The sequence below is a fragment of the Cupressus sempervirens genome, chromosome 6, assembly GCF_028749045.1.
Source record: "Cupressus sempervirens isolate cs-2001-9-10 chromosome 6, ASM2874904v1, whole genome shotgun sequence".
NCBI classification, from domain to species: domain Eukaryota; kingdom Viridiplantae; phylum Streptophyta; class Pinopsida; order Cupressales; family Cupressaceae; genus Cupressus; species Cupressus sempervirens.
In genome coordinates this window covers 641,285,361-641,306,422 of record NC_143123.1, presented here as the reverse complement: position 1 = coordinate 641,306,422, position 21,062 = coordinate 641,285,361, and the positions used below count along the sequence as shown (strand labels likewise).

Here is a 21,062-nt window from a genome sequence, read left to right as displayed (position 1 = left end):
GGGGGGTATCCCTTTTCCTTGTGATTATTTACCAATGTAAGTTAAAGGTCATAAGAATGACTACTCGTGAAATGTAGTCAAACTATGAAATCTGAGATCACCTTAGTATTATACTTCCTACATACTGATAAATATATCTACAGCTCGTGCAATTAGTTGGTCTTCTACACAACTAATGGAAATATATTTTGATATAATGTCCTTAAAAATTTAGTAGTTATAGAACATGTGATGTGAAGAAAACCCACATGCTTGTGACTTGTACAATAAACTGTTTAAATTATGAACCTGTATATTGTGGAAGGAGTATGGATGGTCACATAAGAACACTTATGATGCAAAGGCTACTTTCTATCAAGTAAACAGGGAGTTTACAAATATTTTGAAATGATGTGCTGATAAACTTATAAAGCACATAATGTGAAGATCTCCATGCTGATGATTTGCAGTACAAGCTGTTATTAGTGTGATCATGTATGTTGTGGAAGAAGTATGGGCGGTCACTATGAGGGCACTTAAGTTGTGAAGGCTGGATTCTATCAAGTCAGTAAGGAGTTGGCAAATGGAAAAGACTTAAGAACTGAGTGTCCCAAAGACTGGACTAGATCAAGTAACCAGTAAGCTGAGCTCAATATGCCTTCTTCTGTCCACTGATGCAACTCAGAATAAAAATTTACTATATATTGACTCAAATGGTTTCTTATAAGCAAAATAAGTCATAACAATTATTTAGCGCACTGGAATTTTAAAGTATTTTTTGTGACTTCGGAATAAAAGTCCATTCACCTTTGAAATTCTAGATGATTTAACTTCTGTTGAGAAATTCAAAGTTAAATGTCAGACCCGCATGATTTATAAACTTCTAATTAAAAGTTTAGGACAAACCAAGAAACTCAACAGCATCTTTAGGCAGATTCATGACCACTTGTGTTATATAGGCTGGCTTCTCGCGTCCAAATATTTCTTTAATGAATTCCCTTCCATCCAAATTATAGACCTGCAGAATACAAGAAATAACATGCATAATTTGTATTTTTTAGTCAATATAACGTGAAAAATAGGCTTCCATTACTAATCACTCTGAACAACAGATATGCGTTCGATATTCAGAAGGCAATGCTTGATTTATTACATCAAACACAATGTCACCAAGAAGATTTTAATTTCTTGAATCTTCTATTTTAAACAGAACCCATGTTTTGTGATCTCTTGATTCCTTCAAAGACAATGACAACTAGAATTTCATCACATTGGTTGCTTTAGACACACGTGGAAGTAGAGAGAAAGGAATGGCACAATGATGCAAGGAAGCTTATTTAGGGGTTGAAAACTTGATGAAAAGCGTGCTAACAGAGTACACGAAATGAAGGACAGATTAAAAAATACACTTTAAAATGTCAAAGCAAGAAAGAAATATAAAAGAAAAGAGTAAGGAATGAGAATCAATTTAGCTTGAGTGTACCTTAAAAGGTCAAGGAATCAGAATTGGACAAAATACAGCAGCTGAAGATAATTGTAACAGAAAAATTATTCAACAAAAATGTGTGAAAGGGGACATAAAACATAATCAAGATCAAACAAAAGCACTGGCATAGAGATTGATCAGTTATTATGAAATACGTTACCAGAAAATAGCAATCATTATAGAACACATTACCAGAATATAAAAATCACTACACATCAAATGGGAGATATTTACACAAAAGAATGTGAACAATCAAATAAAGGAAACTTATGGCACTGTATAAGGAAGTACAGTAAAATTGTAAATAGTTATTAGATATTTAAGATTTTGAAAGGATGGCATATACACAATAAGATTGCAACGAAAAAACCTAAGGGAATTAAGATAGTATGACAATGTAAATGAAAATAGTAAGATAAATAATTTTTCAGATTTTCATGGGTAGAAATTTTAGATATATATTTTTTGATAATACTGGTTCCTAGCCTTTTATATTACCAACCCTTCAAAACTATCTTGATTAAAGAAGAGACGTGCAGAAGATTGACCTGAAATTTCAGCATTATAAAGGAACTGCCAATTAATCTAGCATTTATAAAATAAATCATGAAGGCAATGTCATTAAAAAATGGACTTCAGGAAATGTAAAATGTTGAAAACCTGTGAGGAAAAGCTAAAGGAATACACAAAGAGGAAGGTTGTGTGTAAATTACCAAGAGAATTTGATAGCATTCCACAGCAGAATGGATTGACTCTGATATGCCATATTTTGACAAAGGGAGTCCAGGCAACAGTAAGATGTCATGAAAATCATCTTAATTCTAAACCTAATCAAAACAAAGTACAGAGAGCAGGACTTGAATGAAAGATACCCACCAATTCTTTTCTGATTTGTTTACGCGCTGAATGAGTGGTGTTAACTTTTAAGTTTATTTTCCAACATTTTCATTTAGAGTTTCAATGCAAATTGATAGTTTGGAGTTCAACCATGAGGCATATGACACGAAATGATGCTTTTTGAATCAAGTACACATTTATGAAGGACTGAAAAATAAATTCTGAGTTCTGATATTGAGTCACCAAGAACAAGAATTCGCAGACCCAAAGTCCAGTGGTTATCAAAAAAAATAATATTACTGATGAATTCAAGATCACAGTATATGTACGTCCAACTTACTATTGTGGTGCCAAATAGTTTTATTTGCATCAAAAATAAGTACTGCCAACAAATATTGAAAGAAATACTGGAATTACTAAACCCTACACCTTGCTTGCAGGTGAGTTTATTGAATCAAACTGAAAATTATTCAATGTCCCCAAAAAGCTGATCCATCAAGTCTTCTTGATTCTTGGCGAATCCCCAAATTTGTTGCTGTCAATTAACTGAACAAGATATCTGAGCAAACCCCAATGCCAATTCTGAATGGTACAGCCTGCAGGAAGGATTGATGGATAGTAAATGGTATGACTAACCAGTGAAATGGTCAACCAAGTTATGGAAGCTTCAAGCCTACCAATCTGCCTCAAATCACCTTATAATTGCTGAATCCAAATTTAATTCAAAGCCCTTACAGATAATTTCATTGTTCAATGACCAAATCAACCTTGAAGGATTTATTGTTATTGAATTTGACTGATCTAAATATACCAAACCCCTGGTGCTTTATTGTAAAACAAACCTGTTAAATCTGCCTGAAAATTCATCCAATGAAGCGAAAACGGAAAACCTATGTAGATTCCCCTTGATGGTGAGTTGGGTTTTCATTCGATTCACGATTCTCCCTGGGATTTTTGTAATGTCCCCTTTTTAGCATTCATAGCATGTGAATTGTTTGATGAAATTCCTTGAGCTTTCATCAGCATTTTTGAGAGCAGATTTGAGGTGGCTTATTACAGTGGTATCAAAGCTTGCTTGCAAAGTGTTTGATGAAATGTCAAACAACTGAAGTATAAAGATTTTTGGTGTTTGAAGAAGTTATAACCTATTGAGGTTATTACAGTGGTATCAGAGCTATAAGTCCTGCCATCCTGTGGAGGTCTTATAGGGAATTTGGAATAGCCAGATAGAGAGAAAAATGTTTGACAAAATGAATGCCGGTCCAGATCAGGGAAAGGAAAGATTCTTACAATTATTAGACACCTTAGCACAGAGACAGCGATCAGTAGAGCAAAGAGCACAGGAACAAAGTCAGAGATTTGAGCTTATGATGCAGATGATGGCTTGTCAAATGGGGTTGAATGCTAATGTGAGTGGAGGAAATAATCAGAATGGTAATAATCTGGATGGGGCACATAATGGAGGCGAACAAGTTGGGAACAATTTCGGTCATGCACCCCAGCAAACTAGGACAGTGAGTTCACGGCCCATGATTCCCATATTTCCTCCTAGAGCTCCAAAGCAGCCCGTACCAGAGCCCCAGATCACTAATATACAGGACCAGCTGAGGAGAGATTGGGAAGCCGGAGGTCCAGATTTTATTGCTGCAATTACCTTTAGGGAGTATATAGATGTGCGGATGAAGCATATGCCACATGGACATGACAGGAACCAGAGCTATGAGCTACAGAAGAAAGTAGGGAAACTTCAGTTACCATATTATGATGGCTCGGGGAAGTCTACAGCAAGAGCTTGGGTTCAAAAGCTTGACACATACTTTCAAATGAACCCTATGCCTGAGAAAGAAGCTATTAAGTATGCAGCAATTCACCTGGATGGGTTAGCACACAAGTGGTGGCATCATGGTATGGTCACTATGGGTCATGCACACATTACCTTATAAGTGGAGTTTTGGAGAGACTGATTGAATGCTTTGATAGGCCTAAGGATCATACCTTCCCTATGGCAGGCAGAAACTTGTATGAGGAGTTTAACAGACATGCAGATTCGATACAAGGAGACTTCAGCACATCTTCAGGTAATGGTTTATTTGCATCATCTTCACAGGCAGAAGGGGTTTCAGATGTTGTGCAGGTTGAGCCAATTGCATCAGAAGGTGATATCATAGGCACACCGGATTGCATGATTGATACAGATTGTGATTCCAGTACAGTTGGGCTGGATGAAGTTACAGCAATTGAGGATACCGTCATGTTTGAGGATAGTACAGTTGATCAAAAAGTGAGCATTCAGGACTTTGCAGAGAATGAGTATCAAGCACAGTTGGATGCTTCTTCACATGAGATAGAGGCTAGTAGCTCTTCACTTGGTTTGGCAAGCCAGCTGAAGACAAGGGACAAGGATATTGTCGTGGCTTTATCTCATAATGATAGGATGTATGGATTGATTGAGAATCACATTTGGATGATTCAACTACAGGAGAGACAGAAAGGAGTCACAACAGGTTCTTCTTGTGACGACTTACAGCAGATCAAGGAAGGCATGGAGGCAATGAAGGTAAGTTACATACACCGACTTTCAGATCGCGATCATCTCCTTAATCTTGCAGGGATCTATTTAGATGCATTGAAGGAGGAGGAGGTTGACCAGCTTTCTCATGAGCTAGAGGATACTCGGAATTCCTTGGTGTGTATTCAGTTGGCTCTCCAGGATTCTGAGAGACATGTGGACGAGCTTTGTCTTGAGGTGAGCTCAGTTTTCAGGTGAGCGCTTATAGCAAGGACTCAATTTTGTTTTACAGTTAGGTCACATGTTGATGATTTCTCAAAGATGACAGAGTTTATAGGAGAGTCCCAAGATCTAATTATTACAGACGACACCCAGGGGGATGTTGTGGATAGTTTTGAGGACTTAGTTTCCTCAACAGTTTCTTATGGTACGGAGGGGTTGGACAGCGATGCTACAGTTTTGATACTACGTATGTTGATATGAGCTTTGGAGTTGATTCGCAGGATATGGATGGTAATACTCTAGAGACCAGTAACTTTGAGGATGCTCCTTTAGACAGTGTGTCAGAGGAGGTTTGTAGGAGACAGTCTAGCCAGTGCTATCATGTGTCTAATCAGTTGAGAGTTAGTGAGCGAGACATTTCTATTGCTTGCCAGCATTTCGACGCTGCTCATCAGTTATTAGCAGTTTATGGATGGGGTTGTCCTACTAGTGATGAGCAGGGAGGTAGTTATCTTTCCTTGACAGAGATCCACTCTTTATGGGAGGCTATTCGAATTCTGAGACAGGATTATATGCAGTTGGTAGCCGACAGAGATTATCTTATGGAGTGGGGGAGTATGGCATACGATGCATTATTGGCCAAGGAAGATGAGGTGAGTGAGCTTAATCAGCAGCTCGAGGTGACTTCTGAGATTCTTAAGTACACAGTTGGCTTTCGAGGAGTCACAGTTTCATTTGGCTAAGGTGACCATGGAGTTAGAGCGACTGCAGTCTTTACCAGATTCTGTACAGTCACAAGTTGTAATGTCCCCATTTTAGCAGTTGACCAAGTGTGTGTGCGTTAGCCTTGTTCTACATGGTCCCGAGGGCTAACGAAGGGTTTACTGGGATCCTAGAGTGTTTTGGCCTAGTCATCTCCAGTTTGGGCCAAAACGAAGTTGATTTACTCAGTTTCAGGCATACTTACTATTTTTAGTAAGTCGGCAGGACACAGTGCAAGTCAATTTTGGTGATTGGATTCGATACTCCTAGGTGAGAGCTTTCCGATGAGCTATCACTCGCATTATTCGGAGTCCGATTGCTAATACATTTTAATGCCTGAAGTTTTATTAAAGTAACGTCTAATTTAATTGTAAAATATTCAAGTGTTACTTTAATATTTTTTTTATGGTGATGTGTACCCAAGGGAGACATAAGGGGTATTTTAATATATGTTTTATATATTACACATCTTTTATCCCACATTGCCCATATGAGTTGAGCGGACCCTTGGAAATAGAATAAAAGGAAGCATTTGTGGCTTCATTAGGCAGGCTGAATATGAGAAGAAATTGGTGTGTGAGTTGCAGCTCCGTTTTTGGCATTTGAGGACGTTTATCCTCTCTTGTAACATTCTAGACGTCATTCCCTTAGGGTTTGGCCTTTGGAATTCTTTGTTATCGGCTTCATTATCAGGCAGTTTAGTTGCATTTTCGGCTACAGGCGGATTTGGTATTTTGCTCATATCTTCTTAACTACTTGTCCGACGCTTATGCTGCTTTGACAGACTGATATTACGAAGGTAGTGGACTGATTGAAGGAAAAAGTACTGTAGCAGCAAGTTCGAAAGCATGGGCTGGAGTATTATGTCAATAATGCTGAAGTAATTAGTGAGTTGATAAATCTGCCATGTATTTGGTTTTATGAATTCTGAAAATAACATTTATTTGGCTGTAGTTCATTTCCACTTTGCATATTATTGTAGTTTCTTTCTTGTTTATGTTGTATGATACCAATTCCATGCACAAACACAACAAACAAATAAACGTTTGATTTCTGGAGTTATAAGGGGTTTAAAACATTAAACGAAGAAATAAGAGGTTGAATGCAAACTGTTTGACATAATTCCTTTCAGCAATTTGGTTTAGTTTTTGGGACATTCAGGGGTGCCCATTCCAGTGGTATCAGAGCTATAAGTCCTGCCATCCTATGGAGGTCTTATAGGGAATTTGGAACAGCCGGATAGAGGGAAAAAGTGTTTGATGAAATGTCAAAACACTAAAATTAGAAATAAGTAAAAAACACAGGCTAAGCATTTATGTTTGAGCATGCGACAGGGGTCTTATAATTTCCGCGATACCAGAGCAAGACAAAATAGGATTTCAGACTTGCAAAGCAAACAGTCTAGTACGTCCGTGCAGGTGGACATTGAATCCAACTATACAGACACAGAGGAGATATTCTTTGATCAGGACAATAATATGAGTGATCGAGATGACAGGAATACAGGATTAGGCGGAGGCGGAAATGCTGGTCCAGATCAGGGGGAGGTACTGTTCAGAAAGTTACTGGATACATTAGAGCAGGGGCAGCGTATGCAGCAGGAGCCGAATAGGCGAATGGACACGATGTTGCAGCTCATGGCTAGAGAGATGGGTGTCAATATTAATCCAGGTGATGCCAACAACAGAAACAATAACAACGAGGGAAACAATAACAACGGGGGAAACAATAACCATGGAGGCCAAGGCAACAACAATGGTCCTGAGAATAACATTAATGGTAATAATGGACACGGCAACAATGTGAATGAGGCTGATAACTTTAGACACGTTGCACACCCAGCACGGACTGCGAGCTCGAGACCTCTTCTACCCACTTTCCCACCCAGAGATTCGGTTCAACCAGTAAACGAACCGCAGATTACCGAGTTACAGGATCAGTTCAGGAGGGACTGGGAGGCTAGTGGACCGTAGTTTCAGGCGGATATTTCTCTTAGAGATTATATGGACTTGAGGATGAGACACATGCCTAAAGCAGGAGAGAGGAATCAAAACTTTGAGCTGAGGAAGAAACTCGGAAAACTTTATTTACCTTATTATGATGCTTCAGGGAAGATGACTGCACGAGCTTGGGTGCAGAAGGTAGATACATACTTGCAGCTAAATCCTATGCCTAAGGAGGAGTCTATCAAGTATGCGGCTATGCACTTGGATGGTGTTGCACATGAATGGTGGCATCATGGCATGGTGACTTTGGGGCATAATCAGATTACATCCTATGAGGAATTCACCGAAACATTGATTGAGAGATTTGACACTAAGGATCTCAAGTTACATTTCAAGGAGCTAGCACAGTTAAAACAGTCAGGTTCCGTGGATGCTTACATTGCCGAGTTTCAGTGCTTGTCTGTACTTGTTACTGATATCTCTCCTAGGAGATTGGTGGTGTTATTTTGTGATGGTCTTGCTGATCCATTACGAGGTTGGGTGAAGGGACATGATCCACTCACCTTCTCTTTGAGCACTTTCAGGATGTTTTGACTATCCTGCAATAAGTTTTTGACTTTGGGCACTCTACTGTCCCCCAAAACTAAATCCATGAAGCTAGGTGCTTCATAACAATAGAGTGCCATGAAAGGAGTCATCTTGATGGACATATGATAAGTGGTGTTATAACAATACTCTCCCATATGCAACCATCTGATCCAAGCCTTTTGTTGTGTAGTTACATAGTTCCTCAAATATCCTTTCGCCCATTTATTCACAATCTCTGTTTGCGGATGATAACTAGTGCTAGGTGTAAGATTTGTACCACACAACCTAAACAACTCTTGCCAAAAAACACTCATAAACTTACTATCCTAGTCGCTAACAATGAATCTGGGCAGCCCATGTAACCTGAATATCTCTCTAAAGAAAAGATCTGCCACCTGTGTTGCTGTGTAAGTGGACAGAATAGCAAAGAAGTGAGCAAACTTCGTTAAGCGGTCCACCACCGCATAGATGCAATCCCTTCCCTGCACTCGTGGTAAACCAGTGATGAAGTCCATCGAAATACTTTCCCATTTCCTATCAGGAATGGGCAAGGGCTGTAATAAACCTGCAAGAAATGTGTGCTCTCCCTTATTCTGTTGACAAACCACACACTCCCTGACATACCTCTGAACATCATCCTTGAGCCCTTTCCATGAAAACCGCTCTCGGATCTGCCTGTAGGTCTTGAAGACCCCCGGATGTCCAGCTGTGGGTGCATCATGAAATGCCTTAAGTATCGCCTCTCTCAAATGTGATGACGGAATCAAATAAACCCTGTCCTGAACTCTGATCAATCCATCTATCACCTCATAGCGATCATCCTATATGGTACCTGAAATCAATCCACAAGCCCAAGCATCTCCGACATACTCTGCTATAATCCAATCTCTCCAATCTCCTGAAATCTCTGCTAGAGCACATAAGTGAGGTCTCCGAGATAAGGCATCAGCCACCACATTTTTTTTACGTTTGACAAACTCTATGTCGAAGTCATAAGCCTGCAATTATTCGTAATGGATCAGCAAGACCATCACAAAATAACACCACCAATCTCCTAGGAGAGATATCAGTAACAAGTACAGACAAGCGCTGAAACTTGGCAATGTAAGCATCCACAGAACCTGACTGTTTTAACTGTGCTAGCTCCTTGAAATGTAACTCGGGATCCCTAGTGTCAAATCTCTCAATCAATGTTTCGGTGAATTCCTCATAGGATGTAATCTAATTATGCCCCAAAGTCACCATGCCATGATGCCACCATTCATGTGCAACGTCATCCAAGTGCATAGCCGCATACTTGATAGCTTCCTCCTCAGGCATAGGATTTAGCTGCAAGTATGTATCTACCTTCTGCACCCAAGCTCGTGCAGTCATCTTCCCTGAAGCATCATAATAAGGTAAATAAAGTTTTCCGAGTTTCTTCCTCAGCTCAAAGTTTTGATTCCTCCCTCCTGCTTTAGGCATGTGTCTCATCCTCAAGTCCATATAATCTCTAAGAGAAATATCCGCCTGAAACTCCGGTCCACTAGCCTCCCAGTCCCTCCTGAACTGATCCTGCAACTCGAAAATCTGCAGTTCGTTTACTAGTTGAACCGAATCTCTGGGTGGGAAAGTGGGTAGAAGAGGTCTCGAGCTTGCAGTCCGTGTTGGGCGTGCAACATGTCTAAAGTTATCAGCCTCATTCCCATTGTTGCTGTGTCCATTATTACCATTAATGTTATTCTCAGGACCATCGTTGTTGCCTTGGCCTCCATGGTTATTGTTTCCCCCGTTGTTATTGTTTCCCTCGTTGTTATTGTTTCTGTTGTTGGCATCACCTGGATTAATATTGACACCCATCTCTCTAGCCATGAGCTGCAACATCATGTCCATTCGCCTATTCTGCTCCTGCTGCATACGCTGCCCCTGCTCTAATGTATCCAGTAACTGTCTGAACAGTACCTCCCCCTGATCTGGACCAGCATTTCCGCCCCTGCCTAATCCTGTATTCCTGTCATCTCGATCGCCCATATTTTTGTCCTGATCAAAGAATATCTCCTCTGTGTCTATATGGTTGGATTCAATGTCCACCTGCACGGATGTACTAGACTGTTTGCTTTGCAAGTCTGAAATCCTATTTTGTCTTGCTCTGATACCACTGGAATGGGCACCCCTGAATGTCCCAAAAACTAAACCAAATTGCTGAAAGGAATTATGTCAAACAGTTTGCATTCAACCTCTTATTTCTCCGTTTAATGTTTTAAACCTCTTATAACTCCAGAAATCAAACGTTTATTTGTTTGTTGTGTTTGTGCATGGAATTGGTATCATACAACATAAACAAGAAAGAAACTACAATAATATGCAAAGTGGAAATGAACTACAGCCAAATAAATGTTATTTTCAGAATTCATAAAACCAAATACATGGCAGATTTATCAACTCACTAATTACTTCAGCATTATTGACATAATACTCCAACACATGCTTTCGAACTTGCTGCTACAGTACTTTGTCCTTCAATCAGTCCACTACCTTCGTAATATCATTCGCTCAAAGCGGCATAAGCGTCGGACAAGTAGTGAAGAAGATATGAGCAAAATACCAAATCCGCCTATAGCCGGAAATGCAACTAAACTGCCTAATAATGAAGCCGATAACAAAGAATTCCAAAGGCCAAACCCCAAGGGAATGACGTCTAGAATGTTACAAGAGAGGATAAACGTCCTCAAATGCCAAAAACGGAGCTGCAACTCACACACCAATTTCTTCTCATATTCAGCCTGCCTAATGAAGCCACAAATGCTTCCTTTTATTCTATTTCCAAGGGTCCGCTCAACTCATATGGGCAATGTGGGATAAAAGATGTGTAATATATAAAACATATATTAAAATACCCCTTATGTCTCCCTTGGGTACACATCACCATAAAATAAATATTAAAGTAATATTTTAATATTTTACAATTAAATTAGACGTTACTTTAATAAAACTTCAGGCATTAAAATGTATTAGCAATCGGACTCCGAATAATACGAGTGATAGCTCATCGGAAAGCTCTCACCGAGGAGTATCGAATCCAATCACCAAAATTGACTTGCACTGTGTCCTGCCGACTTACTAAAAATAGTATGCCTGAAACTGAGTAAATCAACTTCGTTTTGGCCCAAACTGGAAATGACTAGGCCAAAACACTCCAGGATCCCATTAAACCCTTCGTTAGCCCTTGGGACCATGTAGAACAAAGCTAACGCACACACACTTGGTCAACTGCTAAAATGGGGACATTACAGGCTGCCCCCCTTGAAATTGCTTGTCCCCAAGCAATCTCAGTCCAGCCTGCTGAATAACCTGCTCACTCTCCCATATAGAATTTTCCTCCGGCAGGTCTTTCCATCTGACCAAATACTCCTTCACTATCCTGTTTCTAAGCTTCCTCTCTCTGGTGTCCAGAATAGCCTCGGGTACTAACACAAGCTTCCCCTCCTCATCCAAAGGGGGTAAATCTGCAGAAGGCACTACACTCTGACCGATGGCTTTCTTAAGCCTAGACACATGAAACACATTGTGCACTCGATTGCCCTCTGGAAGCTCAAGCTAATAGGCGACTTTGCCCACTTTGTGAATCACCTTGTAGGGACCATAAAATCTAGGTTTCAACTTTTCAGCTCCGTTCTTCTTGAGCGATGACTATCTATATGGTTGTAGCCTCAAGTAAACCATATCCCCTACCTCGAAACTACGTTCTATTCGGTGCTGATCAGCATACAATTTCTGTTGATTTTGGGCCTGTTGTATATTCTCTTTGAGCACTTTCAGGATGTCTTGACTATCCTGCAATAAGTTTTTGGCTTTGGGCACTCTACTGTCCCCCAAAACTAAATCCATTAAGCTAGGTGCTTCATAACCATAGAGTGTCATGAAAGGAGTCATCTTGATGGACATATGATAAGTGGTGTTATAACAATACTCTCCCATATGCAACCATCTGATCCAAGTCTTTTGTTGTGTAGTTACATAGTTCCTCAAATATCCTTCCGCCCATTTATTCACAATCTCTGTTTGCCCATCTGTTTGCGGATGATAACTAGTGCTAGGTGTAAGATATGTACCACACAACCTAAACAACTCTTGCCAAAAAACACTCATAAACTTACTATCCCGGTGGCTGACAATGAATCTAGACAGCCCATGTAACCTAAATATATCTCTAAAGAAAAGATCTGCCACCTGTGCTGCTGTGTAAGTGGATGGAATAGCAAAGAAATGAGCAAACTTCGTCAAGCGGTCCACCACCACATAGATGCAATCCCTTCCCTGCACTCGTGGTAAACCAGTGATGAAATCCATCGAAATACCACTGTAATGGGCACCTCTGAATGTCCCAAAAACTAAACCAAATTGCTGAAAGGAATTATGTCAAACAGTTTGCATTCAACCTCTTATTTCTCCGTTTATTGTTTTAAACCCCTTATAACTCTAGAAATCAAACGTTTATTTGTTTGTTGTGTTTTGTGCATGGAATTGGTATCATACAACATAAACAAGAAAGAAACTACAATAATGTGCAAAGTGGAAATGAACTGCTGCCAATAAAATGTTATTTTCAGAATTCATAAAACCAAATACATGGCAGATTTATCAACTCACTAATTACTTCAGCATTATTGACATAATACTCCAGCGCATGCTTTCGAACTTGCTGCTACAGTACTTTGTCCTTCAATCAGTCCACTACCTTCGTAATATCATTCCCTCAAAGTGGCATAAGCGTCGGACAAGTAGTGAAGAAGATATGAGCAAAATACCAAATCTGTCTGTAGCCAAAAATGCAACTAAACTGCCTGATAATGAAGCCGATAACAAAGAATTCCAAAAGCCAAACCCCAAGGGAATGACGTCTAGAATGTTACAAGAGAGGATAAACGTCCTCAAATGCCAAGAATAGAGCTGCAACTCACACACCAATTTCTTCTCATATTCAACCTGCCTAATGAAGCCACAAATGCTTCCTTTTATTCTATTTCCAAGGGTGCGCTCAACTCATATGGGCAATGTGGGATAAAAGATGTGTAATATATAAAACATATATTAAAATACCCCTTATGTCTCCCTTGGGTACACATCACCATAAAAAAAATATTAAAGTAACACTTGAATATTTTACAATTAAATTAGACGTTACTTTAATAAAACTTCAGGCATTAAAATGTATTAGCAATCGGACTCCGAATAATGCGAGTGATAGCTCATCGGAAAGCTCTCACCGAGGAGTATCAAATCCAATCACCAAAATTGACCTGCATTGTGTCCTGCCGACTTACTAAAAATAGTATGCCTGAAACTGAGTAAATCAACTTCGTTTTGGCCCAAACTGGAAATGACTAGGCCAAAACACTCCAGGATCCCATTAAACCCTTCGTTAGCCCTCGGGACCATGTAGAACAAGGCTAACGCACACACACTTGGTCAATTGCTAAAATGGGGACATTACACCCCAGTTGCCAACTTCGGCACACTTGACAGCCACCACTTCACTCATTCCTCCGTTTGGCCAGAGACATGCACCATTCGTTATGACTCCAACGATGGCCATGACAGATGTTATGCCTGCACAGAGTTTTTCGCCAAACTCAATTGCACCAGCAAAGCTAGCCGTAGAGATAGTAGAGTTGTCAACGCCAGAGCCCGAACCTCAAGTTTGATTAGATGTGATTGGCTCTGACGCTATGGTCACCATCTCTTCTTCTTTGTTGGCCGACACCCAACGAGTTTTTGCCAATATAGTCAGTTTTGCCAATACAGCCAGCATAGCCAGATGAGAGCATTTAGCCAACATAGGCAGCTCAACCTGAGAAGATTGAGGTGATGGACAGAGCCAGTGCATTCCTACGACAACAATTCTGACTCATTCCTGCAAAGGTCGGTCCTTCCATTCAATCCCTGAGACATGGAAGGGTATCCCCAGGACCAGCTGTCATATTAGAGCCACAGAAGGTGGGAGTACCACAGTCCAACGATGCGCCCGGAGAGGAGGAAGCACCGGATGTGGACATGGCTATCGCATGAGAGGCAAGGATGGATACTAACGGGGAGTGGATTCTCAACGATGTGGGAAAAAAGGATTATGGGTCGGATGAGGATAGATGCAAGGCATACCTCAAAGCTATGCAAGTTGTGATGGAGAAAGGACGCATCGTTGCATGCCAGGCTTTAACTCGTAGGAGGGAGTTACGTTTGATCCGAGCTTATATTCGAGGGGTTTGTCTTAAGCGTTTTCACTCTTTCTTTGAGACCAGGGGATGGCCAGCAGTGAAGACACCAGAGATTTTGGTTGATTGGGCCATAGAGCCTGGGCTGGGACTGTGCAACACTCCGATGGAGAAGTTGACACAGGAGATAGTGGGGTTATATAAAGGCATCTACTATGCTCATAGGCGTGCAGAGGCGAACAAAGCATCAGAGAGGATCGCAACAGAGAGATCTATGACAATTGAGAGGGAGACTCGAGAGAAACTAGCCACTGACTTGGTTAGCCAACAAGCAACGTGCATAGCCGAGCGCGCAGCATTTTTGTGGGACAAGGAGATGGCTGAACAAAGACTACAAGCGGTCGAGCAAGAATTGCAGACAGCTAAGGCCTAGACTGTGGATGCAGTGCTTCTTCTAAAGGTAGCTATGGAGGTTAATACGCAGACTCAGAAGGATTTACGCATCCGCACGTGTTGTCCTGCATTTTGTCACCACAAAATGTTGGTAACAGCACAACTTTTTCAAGCTAGTTTCGTGTTTCTCTAAGCTTGAATTTGATATTCAATTGCTTAATGTTGATCGATTGATCCATTTCAATTCGTATATCAAATTGTTTTACTTAAGGCCTTCGTCAAGTCTTTTTCATTTTACTTTCTGTCGAGCCTTTGCTTGATTTTTTAAGCCTTCACAATCCATTCTTTGCTGTTGAGTTAGTGTTTGCTTATTTTTAGTCTTTTGGTTTTGCTCATGTCATGCCTTTCAATTTCCCCTTCGATTCGCTCTAACCTAGAGGTCAATCGGAGTTGCCAGTCAAGAGTATGCTCATTTTAGTGCCTCAAAAGTGGATATTTTAGATGCAACAGCACGAATTATAAATATGATGTTATATTTTCAATTTGACATTCACTTTTTAAAAAATATAACATTATACTCACTTTTTGTTATGTTTTTAAGTTACTTTTACTTTAAATTTATAACTTAAAGTGACTATAGTGCACTTTATATTATAATTTTAAGTTGAGTTACTTTTTAATTTTTCATTTAAAGTAACTATATAGCTATATAGTTTCATTTTAAATTTTAAGTTTTAAAAATCAAGTACTTATTTAAATGTCACTGTAAAATGATGTTTGTGTATTACATTTAATAATATGATAAATGAATATTGTTTTTGACCCATTTGGTAACTTTTTATAATTTGAAGTGAATTACATGACTAAAAGCTTTCAAAAGTGGACTTTTTATATGCAATTGCATGTAAAAACTATGAAAAGTGGACTCTTTACATGCCATTGCATATAAAATTCACTTTGGAGGAAACTTTTCATGTCATTACATCAAAAGTTCACAATAAGTGGACCTTTTTGATGCTATGACATGAAAAGTCAAGTTTTTATGCCTAAACATCTAAAAGGTGAGATACACTTAAAAATATGCAAGTGACCTCAAAAGGTCTAATTTTACTCATAAGCATATTTTAAAACATGTTATGCACTCCAAAAAATGTCATTTCACTTTATGGCATATTTTAAAATGTATGTGACTTCAAAAGGTCCGATTTTGGAGGAAGACATGCACTTGCTCCCCAAGAATCCAATTTTGGCCATAACTCAAGATTTTCTTCATGGATTTGCACAAAATCTTTTTCATTCAAGGCATTTTTTCTTGGTGACGAGTTTGCTTGCATCAAAGACAAATTTAACAAGCTGAAAATCATTTTTGAAAGCCCAATCCTAGGGCACGTTTTTGAAGAAAACTCCAAAAATCTTCATTTTTGATCAATGTTTTTACATGAAGATGAATCGATTTGCTCTTATTAGATGATTGCATTGCATATTGGTTCATATTTTGATGTTTAAAGACCAAATCAATTTGCTTGAGATTTTTGGTGAAACACGTTTTTTCCAAAAATGTTCCATGAGTTTTCATCTTCAAAAACGTTGGAATATGGAGAGTTTCTAGGGCACGTTTTGGCATCTTACAACAATTTCTCCTTGTCCATTGCCCTCTCCCATTCGAATTTGCAAGGTTAGAAAAGGTCTCACCATTTTTAAAGAGTTTTTCAAACATTGGAGCATCTTTTTCCTTCATATTTGGCACTTAATCTTCATGTAAGTGGACTTTTTCCTTCTTACAATTTAATTCATGCTTATCTTGCTGATTTTATGCATGAAATTATTAGATGGTTGTCATTTGTGAAGATCTTTGCCATGGAAAGTGCATTTTTCCTTTAAATATGAAGTTTTCATTCATTTTCATATTTTTGGTTCTTTCCCAAGTCCAAATTTTGAATTTGAGCTTTGAAGTGCATTGCATCTTGGCATGTTTGAGTTATTTTCGAAGGTACGTTGTTTCTTTTGTGTTTTGTATTTTGCGTTTGTTTGCCAGCTTTTCTTCACTTGGAAAAATTAAAAGTATTTTCCCAAAAACTTGTTTTTGCTTCATTTCATGCGAAAGCATCGTCATCTTTCACATTCAATTTCCATGTCGTGACACTTCATTTTTCACTCAACAAAATGCGATTACATGTTTTCCATCTCATTCGCCACTTGCACATGCATGTAATCCCATTTTCTGCTTCCATTTTCACCTATCTCACTTTTCACTTCCATTCACACGACATGATTACACGAAATGTTTTACGTGTAATTGCATCCAAAAGGTCTAATTTTGACTAAAAGTCACATTTTGGAAAGTCAAAAAAGATGTCATTTTCGCTTCTCGTGTACTTTGATTTCTCCTTTTCCCCAAAAGTGACTATAAAACTCATTATCTCACCTCCATTTTTCATTTCCATCTGTACATACGCATTTGTGCTTACATGAGTAAATACATATTTCTGCCTCATTCCATGCTTTACATCTTGACCTTCATATGCACATATATGTAAAGTGTATCCTTCACTCACGTTTGCATCTCATTTCACCCTTCACCTCCCGTTACATGTTGCATTTATATGTACTCATTTTTCATACAATAAAGCCTTGAAAACGCTAAGTCACTTTTGAAATCAGCAACTTTCACTTTGCACTCATTCCCATACATTTCACCTTCACACATTTTCATTCCATTCCATTTCTTTCCATTTTCCATTTTTACACTTTCATATCATTTCATTCCACATTCCGTTCATTTCATTTCAATTTCCATTCCATTGCATATGCATATGCCTTCTCTTTGAAGTCACTTTGTTGGATTTGTGAAATCTTCAATCCTTTTTCAAATCTTCACTACTGCTTTGGAATCCACTTGCATGGAGATTCCTTTTGATGATGTATTTATGTTTTGGGAATTTTGTGTTGCAGCACAAACACAAGATATGTCCTCGCCATCCAAATCCAAACGCAAAATGAAATATCAATATGATAAAGAATTGGCTCATGTAGTTCCTTCAGTCACATTTGTTTTGGATAATGTGTTGGACACGAAGATTGCTCATGTAGACGTGGTTGATTTTCTACAAAGAATTGAAGCTCCGGCTAGTCATGAAATGAAGTGCATTAAGAGACGCAACATTCAGTTGGTCTCTACGTTTCCTATGGTGGCCATAGAACCTGACATTATTTATGGATGTGCACAGTGGTTTACTCCTAAGACAAGGACTATCAAAGATGTTGACAGCAAGGTTGTCATTAGCCTTGATCCTGAAATCATAGAACAAATCTTTAAAGTTTCGCATACATCAGAATGTGCTAATTTGACTAAAGAATCATCATTGGTTTGTTGGAATGAGCAAAAGAGTAATTAGCAGAAGTATGTCAACCTTTACTGGTTAGACAATATAAGAAGCAATTTTTCCAAATGGCCAAAGACTATTCATCGATCAAATTTCAAACAACAGTATAAGGATCTCATCATCCTTCTCAACAAGATTTGTGGCCTTAACAATTCTTCTGATTTTGAGCCGTGGATGTACAGTTTATGTTTCAAATTATGGAGAATAAAGAACACATCTTTTTGGAAAAACTTATCGGTACTATACTTTGCCAGCAGATATGTAATGTGGGAACATCAGTGCCTTTTTATATGAATTCTTATCTAGTTTACATTGCTGCTGCAATGGGGTCTTTTTTTAGTCTTTCTACTAAAGGAGATCGTCTTCAAGTTCCTATTTGGGATTACAATGACAAAATCACTTTGGCAAATAGTAAATTCCACTACAAAAGAGCCCAAGATGCCTTCTTCGGACATTTTAGGTGCTTGTTTGATAAGCAGTTGTCCATCAAGACAGTATCTGATGCAGCATGGGAGAAAGTAAACTAGTACGGCTGTATTTTTCTTCAGTTTTCCACTTTCACATATTTGAGAGTTGGATATTTCAAGGGAGAGCTGTAAACCTTACCTAGGTATGTTACAGATTGAATCATTCTAATGGAGTTAGCTAGACAACTCATGGACGTGCAAAGTGATCAGCATGCTTCACATAGGCCCGGATTTGGCATTACCTCAGCTAAGCCTTTGGCTATTGGCAATTATTCAATTACTTCTGTGCCTAAAGCAAAGAATATGGAAGCAGAATTGTAGTTGATTACATTGAAAAAGTTCAAGGATAGTTTGATTTTGACTATCGAGAAATGAATTCTTAGATAAAAAGAGCCTATACTAATGTTCATCGCATTGAGGACATTTGGATTGATATGAGAACAGAACTTGACATCATGAAGATGGATTACTACAGAATAACCTTGCAGCAAATAATTGATCTTAACATGTTGCAAATCCCTTCAGATTTTCAAGTTGAAGATGATGGTGACATCCTTGATCCGGAATTTTATCAAGCCGGCTTTGATAAGAAGTGCCCTTTTCCTATTCAATGGCAACAAAAAGAAGGTACATCTATCATGGACAAGTTTCAATCCATCATAGTAAATACTAACAAATGGTTGAAAAGTGAAGGCCTTAAAAGAGTAAATCCTAAGATGGGCCTGGATTGTGGAAGTTTTGGTCCTCCTGGTAGGAAATCACAACTGGATATTACAAGGAAAGATGGTGTCTCATCTTAAAATGCTAAAAGTTCCCTCAAATTCAAATTGAAAGGCAGAAAAGGAACTAAATCATCTCAAGTTCCTGAGCCAATTCAAGAATCAGCGGCAGAATCAAAAGAAGAATTGGAAACAGAATCTGATAAAGGAGATTTAGATGAAGGAGGAGAAATCATGACCATATCTCCTCCAAAGCTTGCACAAGCCTGTACGTCTTCGATACACGAAGAGCCCCTTTTGAATGAGGTTGATGATGATGTGGATTCATTTTCCACTATTCTCACTCCTTCCATTCCAGTCTTGGAAATTAATAACATGGCTCTTCCTATTTCCTCTGCTGCTCCTCGCATCCCTGCACATGAACAGTATGATCACTTAGCAAATGTGTTTGAAGATTTTCCGCCTCTTACCAGTGGTCAAGTTTCCCAACTTGATACATCTTTGACAGGATTTGAACTCTTCATGATGGAGTCTTCTCAACATGTTCCTATGCCTTCAGCGGTGCAGACTGAATCTTGCTCAGTCACTACGGATATACAATCTGGATCAATGCCAATGGTCTCCACTGTGCCTGCTTCTATGGATGAAAGTTTGAGCCTGCCTGCATGGTTGAGTAAAATAACAACAAAGATAAGGAAAGTGGTTGTTCCTCCTAACAATCTTCTTGTTAAGAAGACTAAATCCAAATCTTTGAAAGATAAGATTGTTTCCAAAATTTTGGTTGATTCTAATAAAACTAAATTTGTTGAGGTTGTTGAGCCCTTAGTAGATAAACCTATTGAGGAACTTACTCGTTCTGACTACAAGATTACTAAGGTTGAAATTGGAAAGCAATCATGTTTGGGTTGTTTGCAAGATGCTCAGATGCATTAATCATGAACTTTGGGAAAAGATGAATCAGTTGAAACGGGAGATCTCTCGTTTGAATGAAGTTATTCAGAAACAATCTTCTCAAACTGTTGTTGTTATGTCTCAAACGTCTAAAGAAAGAAAGCTAATTGAAGCTATTAAGTCTTGGATACAAGAAATCATTTCTAAAGGAGTTTGAGCCATCACAAAGACATTTGCAGTTCTTAGGCGTGTCAAAGAGAAGAATGAAATGGAACAAAACTTAATTTCTTCTTTGACTCTAGAAGCAGATAACCTGAAAGAAATCCTTGATGATTGTGATGAAATGATAAAATTTGATCTGGATGCTATGGTCTCATGTGATATTCTTCCGTCATGTGAAATGTTCTCCAGATTTCAAGGGTTCATTTGTTACAAGGAGGATACATTAAGGAAGTGGATTACAAAGTTGCAAGGGGCTTTTGAAGATTGTCAAGCAGTTGAAACAAGTGGCATTTGTGATTTGGAACAGATGGGATGTTGTGTTACTGATGAATCTAGTAATCTTAGTGCAACAAAGATAGCAAATTCAGAATATACCAACAGGATCAATACTGATGTAGATTCCGAAGATTTTGGTTCACATATGATGAACAAGTTTGTTTTGTATAAATCTTTGACAAAACACTTGT

General features: G+C 38.8%; 1 protein-coding gene across 6 annotated transcripts in view; it reads right to left on the bottom strand.

Moving 5' to 3' along the window:
- LOC149553858 (Met-10+ like family protein) overlaps positions 1 to 21,062 on the bottom strand; it is a 169,863-nt gene that overhangs the window by 2,099 nt on the left and 146,702 nt on the right. For 4 of the 6 annotated variants that reach the window (XM_089789223.1, XM_089789220.1, XM_089789221.1 and 1 more), the window contains one exon: positions 886 to 997. In XM_089789223.1, coding sequence (XP_089645349.1) covers positions 886 to 997 — 112 coding nt within the window. The remainder of the gene's footprint in view (positions 1 to 885; positions 998 to 21,062) is intronic. The other 2 variants (XM_089789224.1, XM_089789225.1) reach the window with 1 other exon arrangement.